This window comes from Zea mays, chromosome 10, assembly GCF_902167145.1.
Source record: "Zea mays cultivar B73 chromosome 10, Zm-B73-REFERENCE-NAM-5.0, whole genome shotgun sequence".
Lineage (NCBI taxonomy): Eukaryota > Viridiplantae > Streptophyta > Magnoliopsida > Poales > Poaceae > Zea > Zea mays.
This window is the reverse complement of record NC_050105.1, coordinates 142272198-142293810: the sequence shown is the minus strand read 5'-3', so window position 1 is coordinate 142293810 and position 21613 is coordinate 142272198. Positions and strand designations below refer to the sequence as shown.

At 41.1% G+C, this 21613-nt stretch overlaps 2 protein-coding genes, 6 non-coding genes and 1 pseudogene across 9 annotated transcripts; 1 reads left to right on the top strand and 8 right to left on the bottom strand.

Moving 5' to 3' along the window:
• Window positions 1-659: 659 nt before the first annotated feature.
• Window positions 660-821, bottom strand: LOC111590367 (U1 spliceosomal RNA). Its single transcript, XR_004853492.1, has one exon. It is a non-coding gene; the product is annotated as a U1 spliceosomal RNA (small nuclear RNA).
• A 360-nt stretch (window positions 822-1181) lies between these two features.
• LOC103642008 (S-norcoclaurine synthase 2) lies at window positions 1182-2024 on the bottom strand. The gene is made up of 2 exons (XM_008665321.3): window positions 1737-2024; window positions 1182-1633 (listed from the first exon to the last, which is right to left on the bottom strand). The coding sequence occupies exons 1-2, from the start codon at window positions 1918-1920 to the stop codon at window positions 1329-1331; spliced, it is 489 nt and encodes a 162-aa protein (XP_008663543.1). The 5' UTR covers window positions 1921-2024; the 3' UTR covers window positions 1182-1328.
• Window positions 2025-4658: 2634 nt separating this feature from the next.
• On the top strand, window positions 4659-5847 carry LOC100272969 (Tetratricopeptide repeat (TPR)-like superfamily protein). Of its 2 annotated transcripts, XM_008663358.4 has the most exons (2): window positions 4659-5552; window positions 5688-5847. In XM_008663358.4, the coding sequence occupies exon 1, from the start codon at window positions 4735-4737 to the stop codon at window positions 5545-5547; it is 813 nt and encodes a 270-aa protein (XP_008661580.1). In that variant the 5' UTR covers window positions 4659-4734; the 3' UTR covers window positions 5548-5552; window positions 5688-5847. The 2 variants fall into 2 exon arrangements, with proteins under 2 accessions (XP_008661580.1, NP_001140892.1); NM_001147420.1 differs by having other exon boundaries at window positions 4697-5765.
• Window positions 5848-7280: 1433 nt separating this feature from the next.
• On the bottom strand, window positions 7281-7400 carry LOC111590408 (uncharacterized; annotated as a pseudogene).
• Window positions 7401-13307: 5907 nt separating this feature from the next.
• LOC111590433 (U1 spliceosomal RNA) lies at window positions 13308-13468 on the bottom strand. The gene has a single exon (XR_004853541.1). It is a non-coding gene; the product is annotated as a U1 spliceosomal RNA (small nuclear RNA).
• A 1479-nt stretch (window positions 13469-14947) lies between these two features.
• Window positions 14948-15108, bottom strand: LOC111590389 (U1 spliceosomal RNA). Its single transcript, XR_004853513.1, has one exon. It is a non-coding gene; the product is annotated as a U1 spliceosomal RNA (small nuclear RNA).
• A 1493-nt stretch (window positions 15109-16601) lies between these two features.
• On the bottom strand, window positions 16602-16761 carry LOC111590403 (U1 spliceosomal RNA). Its single transcript, XR_004853528.1, has one exon. It is a non-coding gene; the product is annotated as a U1 spliceosomal RNA (small nuclear RNA).
• A 1805-nt stretch (window positions 16762-18566) lies between these two features.
• Window positions 18567-18735, bottom strand: LOC111590407 (U1 spliceosomal RNA). The gene has a single exon (XR_004853532.1). It is a non-coding gene; the product is annotated as a U1 spliceosomal RNA (small nuclear RNA).
• Window positions 18736-20991: 2256 nt separating this feature from the next.
• On the bottom strand, window positions 20992-21144 carry LOC111590404 (U1 spliceosomal RNA). Its single transcript, XR_004853529.1, has one exon. It is a non-coding gene; the product is annotated as a U1 spliceosomal RNA (small nuclear RNA).
• Window positions 21145-21613: the final 469 nt, after the last annotated feature.

The following is a 21613-nucleotide window of genomic DNA, read 5'->3' as shown; positions in this document are numbered from 1 at the left end:
GGATAAAGGTGTGAGGCCACCTTTGCATTAAATGCTCCTGCGATTTGGTCGGTCGGTGCGGCGATTTGGTCAGAGTTGCTTCTTGGCGAAGACAGGGCCTCGGGCGAGTCGGAAATATGTTCGCCGCTGGAGAGGGGCCTCGGGCGAGACGGAGATCCTCCGGGGTCGGCTGCCCTTGTCCGAGGCTAGGCTCGGGCGAGGCGTGATCGAGTCCCTCGAATGGACTGATCCCTGACCTAATCGCACCCATCAGGCCTTTGCAGCTTTATGCTGATGGAGGTTACCAGCTGAGAATTAGGAGCCTTGAGGGTACCCCTAATTATGGTCCCCGACAAGTACATACTCATTAAATGATTTATAAGGAAACTAGAATATCCGTTACCATTCTCATGTCATTATATATTAACTAACTTACGATAATATAATATTATACTTAACAATTAAATTATATATAATAACAACAAATCTTACGTAGTTACGATAATATTATATTATACTTAACAATTAAATTATATATAATAACAGCAAATCTTTCGTTACTTTCGTAACTTAAAATAATACTTATTAATTATACTATATGTATTGTCAAAAATTACATTGACATAAAATAATACTTATTGATTATACTATATGTATTGTCAAAAAAATACGTTGGTTTGGTAGGGACCGCGCGGACGCGTATCCCCTCTCCCACAAATTATGATGTTCACTCTCCTACTTGAGGAGATGGTAGACTAGTGCTCCTCCCCAAGTGCAATGGAGGCCACTAGCCTAGGCCATGGCTGTTCTTGATGAGCCATAGACCCCATCCAGGTAAGTATGTTTCAAGGCAACACCAGCATGTTCCTTTATTGCATAACCTGCTCGTTTTCCATTGTTGATTAGCCGATGTGGTACTTTCCAATCTACTAAGACACATGGTTTCGCGCATGCGAATGTGGCTGGCCCGGGATCCTATCCTATTGGACTCTTCCTTATCAATACAGGCCTGCCCCGGCCCACCTAGGAGAAGAGCAACCCAATACGAGTTATCTGCAAATAGACTTTTCTTGTGTGGATGAGATTTCGTAGCCGATCGAGAGCTTGAAATGTCTGTGACACCGGCAGAATACGAGAAGAGTGTCGGCGGAATATCAACCATAGCCGCCATTTCACTTTCAGTCCAAGCTGTACCCTTTGGGTTCAAATGGCAACCATTCGCTCGTTACCGTATTCTATTTGTTCATTGGTAGACACAAATTAACTTCAGTTGTTCACTGATCAAACATATACACGATATAATATAATATCCTTTCTTCCCGGAGTTGATTACATGGGAGCTTAATTACTCAGGACTCAGGAGGACCTTTCTTCTTCTGCTTGATGATATATTCTGCGATGGCCTTAGCGATAGTAGCCAAGCCACTGCTACTGGCAACAGGGGGGTTGCCTGCATGCTCCTGGTCAACTTCGTACTCGATAGTTGATCTTATGGTGGATGCCTCCCGATCTTCTCCTATGATCTCGATTCGCACCAGGTATTTCTTGAAGCCACGGTCAAAAAAGCTTCCCTCGGTTACCAGGCACTCCTTGACGCGGTTTTCGTCATCGACCTTGACGAACTTCTCTTTGAAAGCCTCTGATCCAGGAGTCCCTAGCGCGCGACATGAGTGAGTCATAAGAAAGCAAAGTTACTCGGAGCTGAGACGCGCATCATACGGACCTCAAAGAAGCTCTAGTGTTTTCAGGGTTCTAACCTGGCGGGAGAGTGACGAGCAGAACCGTTCCAACTCCACCGTCTCCCTCTACGAGTTCAACCTTTGAGAAAACTTGAGGAAGCAGCTGGGGAATCAAGTCCCCAACAAGGAGGCCTCCGTAGACCTCCCACACGTCGGCGGCTGGGAGCCCCGTCTCGAGCTCGTGGGAAAGGCTCCCTTTCATCTCTTTTGGTTAGCTCTGTAGTGGGCAAGCTGAGGTCCGCAACCGCAATGTGAGTTCTCTCTGTCTGTAGCAGTGTAGGGGCACTTTTCTTCTACGGAAACTGCAGGCAGGAGGATACGAGATTTAATAGCTGGTTGCTTAGCTTGAAACGTCAGTGTCACCCGCAGAATATGACAGGTGTCAGACTGTCATTAGAGAACTCTAGTTAGTACTAGTTAACTGGGTGCTTATTAGCTTGAATGCTACGAACTATTTCTCGATAAACTCATGGAGAAGAGATCAATCTAACGCCAGACTCGGTCAAGAGACCAAGCTAGCCGCCACCTCGCATCCTGAACAAGGGTACAATAATTTCATTGGCTATGGTCCTTTTTCACACCGTATATATTAAAGAGGCACACATTCTTACCTCCTCGTCCCGACACACATCTGATCTAGTCCAATGCGATCGGTGAGGAAAACACCGATCATTAATCTACAGTGTCCTCCTCTAACCTCAAAATTGATTCTATTTGGTCTCTCTCGATTCTAGGTTTTAGGATACGGAAAGATCCAACACGTCTAACGGTGGCGGCACCATAGCAGATTTTACACCCAAACTCTAACCATGTAACCCCCAAACCCTTCAAATGTTTGGACCTTCCCCAAGTCAAATCCCCTAAAAATCGGCTCAAATCTAGTCAAGATATACACATAACAAGTAGGAATATATTTTGAAAACATTTTTTTAAAAAAAACATCCAACTCATGAAACCCTAAACCAAGCTAACTCAACCATAAGCCAAAAAAATGCCAGAAAAGGCCTACCTTGATTGCTAGGTCATCGACGATGAAAAAAAAAACAATTTAGTCACTAGTCACGCATGACTTTATGGCACCGCCATAAGGCCACTTGATGTCTTGATGGTGGCACACTCATCCCTTGTTTGTTTCGTCGTTTATCCATGTGGATTGGATGATATTGAGTCGGTTTAAATTCATAGTAAGTCAAAATCCATTTCAATCCATTCTAATACATTCCAATCCACATAAAATTGGAATAACCGAACAAGATCTCAGGTGTGCGAATACGTCCAAAAGGGGTTGTGAGGCCACCATGATACTCATCTCTCTGTGACTTTGTCACAACGATAGCTTGTATGACAACTCCAGCCTCCAGCCTCAAGTTTAATGTTGTTCAAAACAAGGTACCGTTTGGTTCAAATATTTGTAACGTAATGGGTAAGTGATTACGTTAAATCATGTTTGTTTTAGTCCAACCGTAATCAGATACCGTACTAAAATTTGATACCGGACTATTCAAACTTGTTACCGCCCGTAATCAAGTGTAAACCATTACCATTACCCTTTACGTTACATTTCGTGAACCAAACAGCACCCAACTTATTTTCTCTCAACTTTATCCTGTTAAGGGCTAGTTTGGAAATCAATTTTTCTAAGGGAATTTTATTTTCTCAAGAGAAAATAAACTATTTTCCCTTAAGAAAATAAAAATCCCTTAGAAAAATGGGAGTTTCCAAACTAGCCATAAGTGAGTGAAATCGGATTTTTAAGCTTCACTACTTTCAATAATCTCCTGCTACAATAGCATTATGGTAGTTTTGGCTCATCTGATACTACAATAACGCTATGGTTGAGCCAGAACTAGGTCTAATTTAAGTATCGAATTACATTAGAATCGAGCGATATTTCTATTCATTTTAAACTGACTAATATTAATTAATGGCTTTAACTTTTTATCACCTCTAGCCAGACCCAGAATAACTTATCATGGTATTTGGCACATGATCCGGATTCTCGGCAGTCGCGTAATCGACTATCGGGAGGCTGGCAGGTAGGGTCCCGTGTCGACGTGTGAGAGCAGTCGACGAGAGAATCTGATATTTGCTATCACCACGAAACATGTTAAAATTGCCATCAAATCTATATTTTATAGACACGGATGAACCCACAATTTATAGACACATAAACAATTATAACAAACACATAAAGTTTCAAGTGGCAAAATTCCAATTATTCCCGTGTACCGACTACAGGTAGGGATGAAAATTTTACCCGCGTGTTCGGATATCCGACACATCGGGTTCAGATTTGGGTACGAAATTTGACCCGCGGGTCTTATCCGTACCCGACCCGTGATAAAATCGGGTCGAGTACGGGTTTTATCTCTTGTCCGCGGGTACCCGACGGATATCCAAAAATTGTGATACAACTATTTAGCCCACCAAAAAATAAGCTCAATGGCCTATCTCATCAGCCCACGGCGACGCTGAGTGCTGGGCTGTTGTCCCTTGGTGCAGGTACTGGCCTAGCTCATCCACAATTGTGAGCAGTGAGCCAGTGAGGAGAGCTTTGAAATGGCCCACAAGTGTAGCGTGCACAAGGAGCGCGGTTGCTGCTGCATACTAGCAGTTAATACAGTTTTAATACACAGGCACCACTTGACTCACCACGTACTAAATTCATGAGGAACTAAATTTAGTCATGAATTCATGTTTAACGACAAACTTCTTAGGAAATATATGCATGCGATTATTTTGATAATTATTTTTTTTGTCTGGTATGAGAAGTGTTAGCAAATCTTTTTATATCTGACGGGAACCCGATACCCGCCTGATACCCGACGGATATGGGCACGAACATAAAAAATTACCCGTAGGTATAGTTATGAGCAAGCATGAGTAATCCTCGCGGGTATGATCACGGACGGGTATTTATCCTAACCGATCTGAACTCGACCCGTTATCATCCCTAGCTGCTGCCCTTTTGTGGCCTTGTCACAGTAGCGGCTCAGCCACCCACCTCTCCTTTCCCATGGCCGCCGCCGCCGTTCGCCGCCTACTGCGTGGGGCCTCCTCCACCTCCGTATCCAACACCAGCCGTCTCCTCTCCTCCACCACCTCGCCGCCTCCCCACCGGAGCCCCAACACCAACTCACCGGTTGCCTTCGACTGGTCCGACGACGACGCTGACGGCTCCTCACATCTACCGCCGTCCACGGAAAAGAAGGATGAACTACCTCCCCCCTACTACGACCCCTTCAACAAGAAGCCCGCCATTGCCGAGCCGTCCGACCCCACCAACCTACAGGAGGTCTTCCACAAGATGCGGAAAGAGGGCCTCACCGATTACGCCATCAAGATGTTCGACGGATTGTCCAAGGACGGGCTCACCCACGAAGCTCTCGCGCTCTTTGCCGTCATCAAGGATAGGGGCTCCATGCCCGACGTCGTCGCCCACACCGCCGTCCTCGAGGCGTACGCCAGCGCAGGCCCCGCGCACTGGCGCGACGCCGTGCGCACGTACGACCGCATGCTCGCGTCCGGCGTCATGCCCAACGCGTACACGCTGGCCGTGCTTGTCAGGGGGCTCGCGGCCAGCGACCGGTGCGCAGAAGCAGGCAAGTACCTTGTCGAGATGCTCGACCGCGGGATGCGGCCCAATGTGGCGACGTATCTGGCCGCGTTCGAGGCGTATCTGAGGATGGAGAAAGTGGAAGAGGGGAAAGCACTGCTAGAGACGATGAAGGGGAAGGGGTTCAGGCCAGACGAGGAGGCCGTGCGTGGCGGCACTGTGAAGCGGGGGCAAGTGTTTGATGGCCTAATGAAATTGCTCTTTGGCAAGTAATAGTGGTACGCTATGATTGGTGCATGTATGAATGTTTGAATCAAAAAATAGGAGTATGTGCTTGTGAGTCTTCAGGACTTCCAAGTGAAATATGTATTGTTTGTCCTAAGGGCTAATGGATAATGCTCCTTGTTTTGTAGGCTAAACCTACAAGTTTTTGGGACAGATTTTGAATGCTAGAATGTCTTTTTTTAAATGGGTAGCATGCAATATTATTCACTGTGGATCTTATTTTAATGGAGCCCTCACATAGCATGTAAGTTCTATACAACGGAAGTTTTCCAATATTGCTTTTTTTTGGCTGGAGTAGCAATTTGTTCAAATAAATTATGGAGGAATGCAAAAGGGATGAACTGATGTATTTCTAAAAGAAAATGGGGGAATGAGCAGGAAAATAATGAGGAAATCTAAGGAATTTGGGCTTTCAAATTTTTATGGTGATTTCAGCATCGAATACATTTCTTATGCAAGTTGCACCCTCAAAGAGACAAATGACGGTGCGTGTCCTGCCTCATGATCCTCTTGCATTTTTTTAACCAAAATGCATATAACAATTGTCACACATGTTGTAGCAGTAAACATTTATGAGCTATGCATAAAAGTACTGCAGTTTTATATAAGAATATTGTAAAACATCTTGGGGAAATCTAACAACCATGGGCAGGAAGCAAATTCCCTTTTGATTCTCTGTTCTTGTCCAGGATTTGACTTCTATCATCATCTAAAGCTCTGTTCTTCAAGACATGTTTAAGCATATTGATATGGCCCAGCTGAATCGGGTATATTTTAGGAAACATGGAAATATGAAATGCTGATTGGCTGTGTCTATTTTGGTACCAAATAATCCTTTATGTAATGCTAGTATTAGTTACCTTCTTTAGCATTATACTGCTTCATAGTTTATATGTTTAGAAAAAAAGATATAAATAAATGAAAAGTAAGGAGAGAAAAGGGATGCTTTTGTTCCGCAAAATATAGTCTCAGGTGTTGCCGGCGATAAACGGCGAGTGGTTCCGTTCAACCGCTATCATAGGTCACCGACAAGTTCTTCCAGCGCCGCCCCAGCCTTCCTGATCGGGTTGCGGCCAGCAACCCGCGCCTACACTCGAGAACACCCAGTCTAATGTACCATCTGACTTCTCCAAAACGAGCTCAATAGGATTCTGGTTCGTTGCACCACCAGATTTAGTTCGACGTGTCGAGTCAACTGTGTGCAAAAACAACTTCTCTAAAAGTTTTAGTCCGATGAACATGGGACTATAGTCCGGTGTAACAATTGTCTGTGTCCTCGAAACACACTCTTTGGAACAGTGGTCCAGTGCTCCCATAACCATAGACTTTGTCCATTTTGTGTTCTCTTCTCTTGCTTTCATTAAGCTATACTTTTGAGCACTTTTATGACTCGGACAAACATATTCTTGGTATATTCAAACACTCTAAGTTACATATCTTCATCATTCTGATTCTCTCAACTCAATTAATTAGTTTCTTCCAAACTTAGCTCCTAGAACATTATTTTGCATTTTTTTTATCATTATAACATTCTCAGGTTTTCAAAAATGTTACTAAAACCTTTTAGAACTTATCCAAACACCCATACCACTCAATGTTCTTCTCTTCCAAAAATATATCATTTTTTCTAAGTTTTGAGCTTATACTCACATTTAATCCTCCACATCCATTCTTATGAACTTGCAATCATCCACTTTGCAAACTAGTTAGTTCATTAAGTTGTAATGGTCATCAAACACCAAAAACAATATAGAAGTAGCTTAAAGCTCATTTTCCCTTCAGGCCACTAGCCTAGGTCATGACTCTTATTGATCAGCCATAGACCCCATCCAGGTAAGTATGTTTCAAAGGTGCAGGTCCATGTCCCTTTATAGCATATCGGGTGGTTTCACTTGGATGATTAGCCGATGCGGTACTTCCCAATCTGCTAAACATGTGGTTTTGCAACTGGTAGGACGGTGGGCTGTTTGATGCTGGGAGTCCTTTACATTCGGTATTGGACTCACTTTATCAATACAGGTCTGCCTGGCTGCTCTAGCCCACCTAGGACAAGAGCCCACCTAGCTCAAGGTGTCCCGTCTGTATGGCACTTCTGTTTCTGTAAATGAAGCACGAACACGCAATAACTTGATATATGTATTCTAGTTTATGCAGCGGCAAATTAAGAACATGGTCCACAATGGGCTGAAAATGAAGAGGGGCAATAGTACCAAACACAGTTCAAAAGGACACACTGCGTGCAGTTTGTTGGCATGACGGCAAAACAAAACCGAAGAACCGAGTCCAGTGGTTTTGGAAAACATCAATTGTTTGTTAAATTCCATCGATGAAGAAAATCATAGGACTAACAGTTAAATGTGTGTGCTCTAACAATTAGATTGCACTATGGATCAGACAAACATATCCTTCGATGAAGAAAATCACAAACCTGTTAGAGGCATGTGGTTCATGGATGGTGATGATTTGGCTATTACTGATGCCGAGCAAGAAGCATGGCTACACCGAGAAATAGATCGGACATGGATCCCCTACCATGTCACATGTACACGAACCATTTCCAAAATTCATATAAGAAAAGGCACATTGAATTGTTGACAAAATGGTATTTTGAGTCTACATGACTCTCAGCTTCGCACAGGAAGGAACCAGAAGCAGCTGCCTCCAAGACTAGACGATTCAGTTCTTTAAACGTGATTGTTACCATTCTACTTCTACCATCCTTCACATTGGCCGAACCATCGTCCAATTATTTGATGTATGGCCGTTCAAACGATGCCTAAGTTTGATGCTAGGATTTGATTTTTTCGTCATCCAAACTTATCTCGAGCACGACCAAAAAACAGGATCCCATAGCACGACCTCGCACGAAATAATATGGATCGGGCTAACACAACCCGAAGGCGGGCCTGGTAGGGGCCTTAAATTTCGGCCCATCGGGTCCCCGGCATAGCCCGCACACATGGGTCGGGCTTAGGCTGGCATGGCCTAATGAAACTCATATTATTTTTTAATTTAGTAAGCTATAGATTTTATATTTGTAAAATTTGAACTTTATGTGGTCAAACAATACTAGCATTGTTTAATATCTTTAATGTAGTAAGCTATGGACTTTATTTGGTTGTAATATTTGAATTTTTTGTGGTAAAATAATAGCTGGAGAAGGATTTTCTTTTAGCTTATATGTGCTTTATTATTGATAATAGTGGTAATGATGCAGGTATATTTTATCCATGGATACACGGGTATGAGTAGTACCCACTCATACCCATCTACCCAACGGATAGAGATTCTTGCCCACTAACATATCCGTGTGTACAAAAATCATCCCATACACGCCTTCATATCGGGAAAAACCCGTCGGGTTTTCGGCTTCCGAGTACCCATTGCCATCTCTAGGTGCAGTCAATGTAACACCTGTCACACCCGGGCTTTAACGAACAAAGTCGGGTGAATCTCATACATGCGCCAAGAAGACAACATATACAATAACAGAGTGTATAAAGATAAATGTCACAATAACATCAGAGTATTTATTACATAGCGGAAATCTTATTACAAAATAAAAGATAAATATAAAACAAACTAAGGATCATCCTTGGCGCCAAATAAGTCAACTGGGAGACGCCACCTAGATCAGATCAAACTCCTCGCTTTGTGGCTCCTCCTGAACCACCTGTTCTTCTCCTGTGGGGGTGTGAGACAGCAAGGGTGAGCTCACACATGATCATAGCTTAACAAGTTGTGGGGAAACCAGTGGGCATGAACTCACCAAAGGTGTGAGTTCATGTGATGTGTAAGGCTAATCAACAACAGGGGTTAAAGCTGAGCATTGCTTTTAATTAGTTGGTCAAAATTTTATTAGCAGCTACTAGATGTTAGTAAATACCAAACCTTAATAAAAATAATAGAACAAAATTAATACATAATCCCATGCAATGCAAATGACAAATTGAATTTAAGTTCCATAAATTAATCATGCGAGAGTCCTGAGCTGCTCATGACCGCGAGCACGGCTAGTATACCAGTTTTACACTTTGCAGAGGTTGTACCCTGTACCCACAAGTCATGTTACCCATCTGCCAAGGGATCGCGACTCCCATACACCTCTACCAAGGAAGCGAGGCAGGGCAACACTACGAGGCCTTTACAAAGTTCCACTAGCTTCCGAAAACCCGCTACAGTTTATGGGAAGAGCACTTGCAAGAATCCCTCGTCTGACCGCCATCGCAGCAAAATCAACCCGAGAACCTCCTTGCATGCAACTCCCCTACTGCCCTTGCCCCTTTCGGGTAAGGTAGTCTTCCACTAGCTTTTCTAATTAGTCAGCCAAGAGCATCCCATACTACCTTGTGGTGGCACGTGTTTCTCAAGTTAAGCTTCATGTTCCAATTAACATTAATGATCTTGGCATGAACATAAATAGAATAACAAAATAACTGGAACATGGATACAATGAAAGATTATCCCAAAACCATGTAAAGCAATAGCAAAACTACCTAAGTGATTCAGGGATAACAAGGTAATAGGGATAAACAGTCTAGGGTGACCTATTGGGTCCTATCAAAATTAACCTATGCATGAATAAATGTCATTAAAGAACATTATTGGGTATAAAAGTGGTCAAGGGCACAACTTGCCTTCAATGAGCTCCTGCTCAGCTGCTTCTATCTGTTGGTCACTAGGATCCTCAGTCACATGCTCTTCTACTCGCCACAATACAAATAAGCACAATGTATAGAGAAAATTAACATCACACCAAACATGTAAACAAAATACATAATAATAATCTATACCTTAAAATAAAATCCTAGGAACAGGAATCATAAATTTTGGAGTTATAGGTTTTAAGTTATGAATTTCCAAAGGTTTTATGTGCTTAAAATAGGATTAAGTGAGAAATTATTTTTCTTCTGTTTTCATGTCAAAACGGAGACTCTAAGTGGTAGAGAATAATATTACAAAATTTTAGAAACTGGAATGGGTTAATTTGGAGTTCATATGAATTTCCTATGAATTATACAATTCCTAGCATTTATTTTCATATTAAATACTCAATTTCTAATCTTTATACAATTTAAATAGGCTCTGGACTGGGTGCATTAAATCTGAGAAAGGCAGGGGCCTCGGTGTAAGACATCCCAAACACAGAGCATAGGCGCTTAGGACGGCGGGTTAGTTTTCCTAAAACAGAGGGTCTTATGTGCAAAATTGTCGCGGTCGAAGGGGTATGCACGGTTCCTGGCCGCTAGATCCAACGCCGAGGGTCTGGATTAGATCAAAATTTAAACGAATCGGTAAGTAAATCTATACGTTGAATCTGAGATCAACGACGGATATTCTATGCACCCCAGATCTGTCTTACACCGTTCGATCGAGATCAACGGCGCAGACCGAATGAGGCGAAGGGATACGTGCCGCACTAATCTGAACCGTTCAGAGGGGAAATCTACGATCCTGGTTTAAAATGTCGTCCACTCATCATGTGCACACGATCACGATCCAGCGGCGCCTATCATTTAGCCGAACCGGTATCGTTGATCTAATCCTATTCGTTCGCCACAGATCGACGGACCAGGTCACGTCTCCTACCTCTGCCGAAATCCACCACGGCGGCGATTCTTCCTGCGGCCGCGCCCCTCACCGGTGATAGACATCTGGTGAATTGAAACCTAATCCTATGTTCCAATACACGCAGATGGTACAGTGGGTCAAGGTGAATACGTATGAGCATCACGTACCAGGAATTGCAGAGTAGGGGTCCCAGGCACCGATGAACTGCGGACGCACGGCAGATGCGCCCGACGGCGAGAAATTCCCCCACAACCGATCGCGAATCTTCCACCAGGATGCGTCGAGAAGGCACAGGACCACAGTACGGACCTTCCCCCAGGGCTTTTCGGGGCCGGAGATAGGTGTGGCGCGATTTTGAGGGCGGCGGCAATGGTGTTTGGCGAAGGGCCCTCTCCCTCTACCCTATCAGTAGCTGCACAGAAACGACTCCAATGCGGTGCAGACACTCGGAGCGCAGGGCGGAGTAAGGCGGCGGCCGAGTTTATAGCTAGGCGCCCAAGACCCTGCAAGCACGGAACTGGCGGAAGCTTCGCGCAAGAAGTGGTGAGGTCCGTTCACGCAGTGCCGTTTTCGTGGAGACGACGACCGGTGGTCGAGGGACCCACACGTCAGCGGTACATAGAGCGAGCGCGTGAAGCTACCAAGTGGGGGCCAGGCGTCGACGCAGTTTTACTAGAGCTGGGCCGCGCGACAGACGTGAAGAGAGTGGGTCGAGCAGTCCGAATTGGCCCAGTATGTGGCTTCCCCATATTTTTATATTTTCTTTCCCTTTTCTTTCTCTTTTCAATTTCTAGAATTCAAATTTGAATTCAATTTTAATCTGTGAACTTATATTCATTTTTAAATGTACAAGTTGAACCCAAATAGGAAGGTTTAACTATTTTCTTTATATTTATTTATGTTTTCTTTGTTTTGTATTCTTTCTTCTCTTGCTCAAATTCTTGAATTCCACTTTAGAGAATTTGATATATTTCCTTTCACATTATTTTAGGTTGTCACGAAATGCACAAAATAAAATCTCAGCATGATGCATGTATTATTTTTGGATGTCTTTTGTCATTTATTTATTTGTTATATGTGGTGCTCACATGAAATAACAAATATAGATAACAACCATATATATAAAGGAATAAAATTTCTCTTTTTAGACTTTTCTTACAAAGTGGGTATTACAACACCTTAGATGTTAACTATAGATTTTAACCCAACACCCGTGGAGTCTAGCTCAACACACACTCCTTGACCTATTATCACATGTGTTTTTCTTTAGGCAAAAGTCACCATACTCTTGGATTAGAAGCCTTGGCTAAGTTATAAACATCATAGAGGGTCTACCTAAACCATCCCATACTAATCAAAAGAGAGACTTAGGAAAATTATTAAATCTGTTGTTTTACATTTTTCAAAGGGCAAGGTAGTTGTAAGTGCTTCTTTTGCCTTAAACTTTGAAAACCCCTAGATAAAAGTCCACTAAGTATATCCTTTGGTGAAATTTAGCACAGGACCATGTTACTACACCTAAATACCAGGAAAAATATCTACAGTCTCACTTCTAGATAGAAGATGTAGTGTAAAATGACCCTTCTTTCCTTGTTCTTGTTATTTTTGTCTAGAATAGAGCTTAAATATTTTTTACCCCAAAATCCTATGAGAACCTATTTTAACCAGTAGGGAGTTACTATAATTTTTACAAAATTTTTAGTATTTCCTAGGACAAGGTTGTAGTTCTAAAGCACCCTCTAAAAGCTTAATAGAAAAAGAGAGAGAATTAAAGGTTAACTAATTTTAATTAAATAATTTCAGCAAACACACTTGAGCCTTAACAAGACTTTTAGGAGAATAATCTAAGTATTAATCTACCATTTTTCCTTTTGGTCAAATCTTAATGTGGATTCTAAACGCAACTCTTATAAAGACTCATTCTAATGAGTATAAACCCCCACTTGCTAAGTGACTTAGTGTCATTTCACCATGCACCCTCAAGAAACTTTTTGCATCTTATAACATATATATATATATTAGAGTTGAAAAACGGATTTCATTCTATAATTTTATTAGAGTTAAAAAATAAACCAACCCATTATAAATAACTTAAGATAATATTTAATTATGCTTGATAATTATTTATAATTATATATATATATATTATATATAATAACAAAACTAGCATTGTTTTGGTAGGGACCGCGCGGACGCGTATCCCCTCTAGCACAAATTATGATGTCCACTCTCCTACTTGAGGAGATGGTAAACTAATGCTCCTCCCAAGTGCAATGGAGGCCACTAGTCTAGGCCATGACTCTTCTTGATGAGCCATAGACCCCATCCAGGTAAGTATGTTTCAAAGGTGCATCTCCATATCCTTTATTGCATACGCCCTCGTTTCTAATGGTTGATTAGTCGGTGTGGTACTTTCCAATCCGCTAAACACGTGGTTTTGTGCATGACAAGACGATGAGCTGATAGGGAGCGGGGCTCCTTTGCATTCCTAATTGGACTGGCCTTATCAAAACAGCCCACCTAGGCCAAGAACCAACACGCGGCGCGGCCTTTCCAGGTTCCAAGCTCCTACTAGAACAGCTACAGATCGGTTACCATGCACTCTGCAGTCTATCCAGTGCGCTGCGCAGCATAGTAGCCTTGGTGATCGCCGTCGCCAACAAATTAAGAACATGGTTAAATGGACTGAAAGTGGAGATGGACAATAGCTTCCTTTGACAAAAAATCGCAAACCTGTTACATGCATGGTTCATGGATGGTGATGCTTTGGCTGTTACTGATAGCAAGCAAGAACCATGACTACACTGAAAAAACAGATTGGATGTGGATCCTACCCTATCACATGTACAAGGACTGACCCAAGTATTAATTTAAAGATTTTGAATAGATTTAGTCGGTCAAATAGTTAGTTAAATTGGGTTAAACGGTTTCATTCTATTATTCTATATACATATAATTTTATTATAGAGGGTCTACCTTAACCATCCCATACTAATCAAAAGAGAGACTTAGGAAAATTATTAAATATGTTGTTATACATTTTTCAAAGGGCAAGGTAGTTGTAAGTGCTTCTTTTGCCTTAAACTTTGAGAACCTCTAGATAAAAGACCACTAAGTATCCTTTGGTGAAATTTAGCACAGGACCATGTTACTGCACCTAGATACCAGGAAAAACATCTACAGTCTCACTTCTAGATAGAAGATGTAGTGTAAAATGCCCCCTCTGTCCTAGTTCTTGTTATTTTTGTCTAGAATAGAGCTTAATTATTTTTTCCCAAAATCATGTGACAACCTATTTTAACCAGTAGGGAGTTACTATAATTTTTACAGAATTTTTAGTATTTCCTAGGACAAGGTTGTAGTTCAAAAGCGCCCTCTAAAATCTTAATAGAAAAAGAGAGAGAATTAAAGGTTAACTAATTTTAATTAAATAATTTCAGCAAACACACTTGAGCCTTAACTAGACTTTTAGGAGAATAATCTAAATCTTAATCTACCCTTTTTCCTTTTGGTCAAATCTTATTGTGAATTCTAAACGCAACTCTTATAAAGACTCATTCTAATGAGTATAAACCCCCACTTGCTAAGTGACTTAGTGTCATTTCACCATGCACCCTCAAGAAACTTTTTGCATCTTATAACATATATATATATATATATATTAGAGTTGAAAAACGGATTTCATTCTATAATTTTATTAGAGTTAAAAAAATAAACCAACTCATTATAAATAACTTAAGATAATATTTAATTATGCTTGATAATTATTTATAATTATATATATATTATATATAATAACAAAACTAGCATTGTTTTGGTAGGGACCGCGCGGACGCGTATCCTCTCTATCACAAATTATGATGTCCACTCTCCTACTTGAGGAGATGGTAAACTAATGCTCCTCCCAAGTGCAATGAAGGCCACTTGTCTAGGCCATGACTCTTCTTGATGAGCTATAGACCCCATCCAGGTAAGTATGTTTCAAAGGTGCATCTCCATATCCTTTATTGCATACGCCCTCGTTTCTAATGGTTGATTAGTCGGTGTGGTACTTTCCAATCCGCTAAACACGTGGTTTTGTGCATGACAAGACGATGAGCTGATAGGGAGCGGGGCTCCTTTGCATTCCTAATTGGACTGGCCTTATCAAAACAACCCACCTAGGCCAAGAACCAACACGCGGCGCGACCTTTCCAGGTTCCAAGCTCCTACTAGAACAGCTACAGATCGGTTACCATGCACTCTGCAGTCTATCCAGTGCGCTGCGCAGCATAGTAGCCCTGGTGATCGCCGTCGCCAACAAATTAAGAACATGGTTAAATGGACTGAAAGTGGAGATGGACAATAGCTTCCTTTGACAAAAAATCGCAAACCTGTTACATGCATGGTTCATGGATGGTGATGCTTTGGCTGTTACTGATAGCAAGCAAGAACCATGACTACACTGAAAAAACAGATTGGATGTGGATCCTACCCTATCACATGTACAAGGACTGACCCAAGTATTAATTTAAAGATTTTGAATAGATTTAGTCGGTCAAATAGTTAGTTAAATTGGGTTAAACGGTTTCATTCTATTATTCTATATACATATAATTTTATTATAGAGGGTCTACCTTAACCATCCCATACTAATCAAAAGAGAGACTTAGGAAAATTATTAAATATGTTGTTATACATTTTTCAAAGGGCAAGGTAGTTGTAAGTGCTTCTTTTGCCTTAAACTTTGAGAACCTCTAGATAAAAGACCACTAAGTATCCTTTGGTGAAATTTAGCACAGGACCATGTTACTGCACCTAGATACCAGGAAAAACATCTACAGTCTCACTTCTAGATAGAAGATGTAGTGTAAAATGCCCCCTCTGTCCTAGTTCTTGTTATTTTTGTCTAGAATAGAGCTTAATTATTTTTTCCCAAAATCATGTGACAACCTATTTTAACCAGTAGGGAGTTACTATAATTTTTACAGAATTTTTAGTATTTCCTAGGACAAGGTTGTAGTTCAAAAGCGCCCTCTAAAATCTTAATAGAAAAAGAGAGAGAATTAAAGGTTAACTAATTTTAATTAAATAATTTCAGCAAACACACTTGAGCCTTAACTAGACTTTTAGGAGAATAATCTAAATCTTAATCTACCCTTTTTCCTTTTGGTCAAATCTTATTGTGAATTCTAAACGCAACTCTTATAAAGACTCATTCTAATGAGTATAAACCCCCACTTGCTAAGTGACTTAGTGTCATTTCACCATGCACCCTTAAGAAACTTTTTGCATCTCATAACATATATATATATATATATTAGAGTTAAAAAACCGATTTCATTCTATAATTTTATATACATTTAATTTTATTAGAGTTAAAAAATAAATCAACCCATAATAAATAACTTAAGATAATATTTAATTATGCTTGATAATTATTTATAATTATATATATACTATATATAATAACAAAACTTGCATTGTTTTGACATGGACCGCGCGGGCGCGTATCCCCTCTACCATAAATTATGATATCCACTCTCGTACTTGAGGAGATGGTAAACTAATGCTTCTCCCAAGTGCAATGGAGGCCACTAGTCTAGGCCATGACTCTTCTTGATGAGCCATAGACCCCATCCAGTTAAGTATGTTTCAAAGGAGCACCTCCATGTCCCTTTATTGCATACACCCTCGTTTCTAATTGTTAATTAGCCGGTGTGGTACTTTCCAATCTGCTAAACATGTGGTTTTGTGCATGACAAGACGATGAGCTGATAGGGAGCGGGGCTCCTTTGCATTCCTAATTGGATGGCCTTATCAAAACAGCCCACCTAGGCAAAGAACCAACGCGCGGCGCGACCTTTCCAGGTTCCAAGCTCCTACTAGAACAGCTACAGATCGGTTATCGTGCACTCTGCAGTCTATCCAGTGCGCTGTGCAGCATAGTAGCCCTCGTGATCGTCGTTGCCAGCAAATTAAGAACATGGTTAAATGGACTGAAAGTGGAGATGGGCAATAACTTCCTTTATGAAAAATCGCAAACATGTTACATGCATGGTTCATGGATGGTGATGCTTTGGCTGTTAAGATAGCAAGGAAGAACCATGACTACACCAAAAAAACAGATCGGATGTGGATCCTACCCTATCACATGTACAAGGACTGACCCAAGTATTAATTCAAAGATTTTTGTCCATTATGAATAGATTTAGTCGGTCAAATAGTTAGTTAAATTGGGTTAAACAGTTTCATTCTATTATTCTATATATACATATAATTTTATTAGAGTTGAAAACGGTTTCATTCTATTATTTTATATACATTAAATTTATTAGGTGAAAATGAACTACGTGAACAGATTTCACTGGAATTGACGAAATAATCTAAATATTGGTCAAATTATAACATCCACTGTGGAAGATGCCAACAGAAGTTCATCCCATTAAATAACCTAATATAATACTCTCTCTGTTTCGTTTTAGTTATCGCTGGACAGTGCAAAATTGAACTATCGAGCGACAACTAAAAAAAATGAAGGGAGTATCTAATTATACTTAGTTTATTATACAAGCTAAAGTTCACCCCATTAAATAACTTGATATAATATTTAATTATACTTAGTTTATTATACAAGTATAATAATATACTAAAATTTCAATAAAAGATTGTAGGGACCGCGCGAACGCGTATGCCCTCTGCCATAAACTACGCTGTCCACATTCCTGCTTGAGGAGATGGTAGACTAATGCTCCTTAGGGCCAGCCCTAGGCCCATGCAGCGGAGGCGACCGCTCGGAGCCCAAGAAAGAAAGGGGCCTAATATCTAATAAAATAGTAGGGCTGATGTTAAATTATTGTCTTGTCGAATTGGAAAAAAAACGGAAAAGACTACACACGTCAGGCTAAAGCGCCGATTGAAGGCCTCCTACGCCGTTGCACAGAACCAGTCTAGTCCTCACTGTTGTCGCCAATCGCATGTCACAGGCTCACTGCTTCTAGGTAATTCACTATTCACTAATTCTTATTCTTTCATATTCATACATATTCTTTTATAGTTAATTTTTTATTTATCTAGCGTCTTATATATTTAGTTGTAAACTTTCAATTCTGATGAAATAATTACTTGCTTTTCTGATTAGGTCTTAGATGTTTTCATGAGAAACAATGGATGTGATGGAGTTCTATTCTTCATTAAGGTAATCATATTAGCTCCAAGATATTAGGCTAGTTTGGCAACCCCAATTTCCTAAAGAATTCTCATTTTCTTAAGGAAAACTAGTTAATTTTCTGTTGAAAAAAAGAAATCCCTTAGAAAAATTGGGTTATCAAACTAACAATAAATATATTTTTATTTTGGTCGACTTTAGTTATCGATAACTATCAGACATGTTAAATTGAATATATATCAATGTATTTGTTTATGTTTTTGTAAGTAAACTTAACACATATTATTTATATGTATGATAAAAAAATTATACAACATAGAAGACTCATTGCAATGAGCTCGCATAGGGGCCCTCAAAATTATAGGACCGAGGCTAATGCTCCTCCCAAGTGCAATGGAGGCCATTAGCTTAGGCCATGGCTCTTAATGATCAGACATAGAGCCCATCCAGGTAAGTATGTTTCTAAGGTGCACCTCCATATCCCTTTATAGCATATTCGCGGGTTTCCCTTGGATGATTAGCCGATGCAGTACTTCCCAATCTGCTAAACATGTGGTTTTGCGACTGGCACGACGATGGGTTGATTGCCGCTGGCAGTACTTTGCATTTGGCATTGGACTCCCTTTATCAATACAGGCCTGCTCGACTGCTCCAGCCCACCTAGGACAAGAGCCCACCTAGCTCAAGGCATCCCGTTCGAATGACACTCCTGCTTCTGTAAATGAATCACAAACACGTAATGACGCGATATACATATTCTAGTTTATGCAGCGGCAAATTAAGAACATATCCACAGTGGGCTAAAAAATGAAGAGGGGCAATAGTACCAAGCGTAGCTAATATACTGACGGCGACAGCTCAACAGAACACACTGTGTGCAGTTAGTTGGCATGATGGTAAACAAAACTAAAGAACCGAGTCCAGTGGTTTTGGAAAACATCAATCGTTTGTTAATTTCCTTCGATGAAGAAAATCATAGGACTAACAGTTAAATGTGTGCTCTAGCAGTTAGATTGCACTATGGATCAGGCAAACATATTCTTCGATGAAGAAAATCACAAACCTGTTAGAGGCATGTGGTTCATGGATGGTGATGCTTTGGTTGTTACTGATAGCGAGCAAGAAGCATGGCTACACCGAGAAACAGATCGGACATAGATCCCCTATCCTGTCACATGTATACGAATCATTTTCAAAATTCAGATAAGAAAAGGCACATTCAACTGTTGACAAAATGGTATTTTGACTCTACGTGACTCAGCTTCGCATAGGAAGGAACCGGAAGCAGCTGCCTCCAAGACGAGACGATTCAGCTCTTTAATCGTGATTGTTACCATTCTACTTCTACCATCCTTCGCATTGGCTGAGCCATCGTCCAATTCTTTGATGTATGACCGTTCAAACTATGTCTGAGTTTGAAGTTTGGATTTGATTTTTTTCGTCTTCCAAACTTATCTCCTCGTCCGTTTGGCGTAGTTTGTACTAGTGATGCGAATATGGGTCGGATTTTTTGGGCCGACACGAGCACGACCGAAAAACAGGAGCCAAAACCACGCCCTGACACGAAATAATATGGATTAGGCTAACACGGCTCGAAGGCGGGCCTGGTAAGGGCCTTAAATTCTGACCCGTCAGGTCCTCGGCACGGCCCGCACATAGACCGGGCTTGGTCTGGCACGACCCAATTAAGCTCATATTGTTTAATTTCTTTAATTTAGTAATTTATAGACTTTATATTGTAATGTTTGAACTTTATGTGGTCAAATAATGCTAGCATTGTTTAATAACTTTAATGTAGTAAGTTATGGACTTTATTTGGTTGTAATATTTGGATTTTATGTGGTTCAAATATATGAGCCGGGCTTGAGCCTGCACGACCCAATGAAAGCACGACATGCTTTAGAGCTAGGCCACTGTTTCTACTCTTTGGGCTAGCACGACACGACCCCAAAAAATTTAGGGCCATCTTGGCCCAAGCCCATTTGGCTCAAAGCACGGTGGGCTCGGGTCCACCCGGTCAGGTGCAATTCCCAGCACTAGTCTGTACTAAGGGCTCCATATCCTAGAATGGTTTAGGTTCTGTTGGGGGTTTGGTAGGAGAGTGGACAAGTCTCTCTCGGCAGGCTGTTGCGGCCAAGGGTGCAGTTAGGGATGGCAACATGTATATACTCGTCGAGTAGTGCTATCCCACACCCATACACATCAATAAAAAGTATATCTTTACCCATATTCGAGTGTGGGTATAAAATTTTACCCATATTCGTACTGTGAGAGTAATTTTACCCGTCGGGTAACCCGTACCGCTAGGAAGGTCTTAAATTCTAATATTTCAATCACTCAAAATATCAAAAACACAAAAAAAAGTTCAACTTAAAATATAACAAAGCACATGATTACATAACTTGATAGTCGGAGAAGGATTTTCTTTTAGCTTATATATGCTTTATTATTGATAATAATGGTAATGATGCGGGTATATGTACACAACGGGTAGAGATTCTTGCCCACTAACATATCTGCGGGTAGAGAAATCATCCCATACACGCCTTCATATTGGGTAAAAATAGTCGGGTTTTCGGGTACCCATTGCTATCTCTAGGTGCAGTCGATGTAACACCTCAGATGTTAACTATAGATTTTAACCCAACACCTATGGAGTCTAACTCAATACACACTCCTTGACTTATTATCACATGTGCCCGTCAGGTCCTCGGCACGGCCCGCATATCCCCACTGCCACAAAATATGATGTCCACTCTCATACTTGAGGAGATGGTAGACTAATGCTCCTCCCAAAGTGCAATGAAGGCCAGTAGCCTAGGCCATGGTTCTTCTTGATCAACCATAGACCCCATCCAGATAAGTATGTTTCAAAGGTGCACCTTCGTGTTACTTTATTGCATACGCGCTTGTTTCTCGTAGTTGATTAGTCGATGTTGTACTTTCCAGCCGCTAAACATGTGGTTACTGGTCATGATTACCACCAAAAGTCTTTTGCATGTCTGTAGAGATTCTTGCCCACTAACATATCTGCGGGTAGAGAAATCATCCCATACACGCCTTCATATCGGGTAAAAATTGTCGAGTTTTCGGGTTTTGGGTACCCATTGCCATCTCGAGGTGCAGTCGATGTAACACCTCAGATGTTAACTGAAAGGGAAATGTGCCTTTGGGCCATTTCTAAGTATTTTGGTGATCAAGTGTCCAACACAAATAGCTCTGTGTTAAACTATGCCAAATGGTGGACAAAGTGCAAATCAATACAAAGGTATGATTCTAGACTTAGTACATTGGTTTTTGTGTACTAACATATTTGTCTAAGTGCTAGAATCAGAG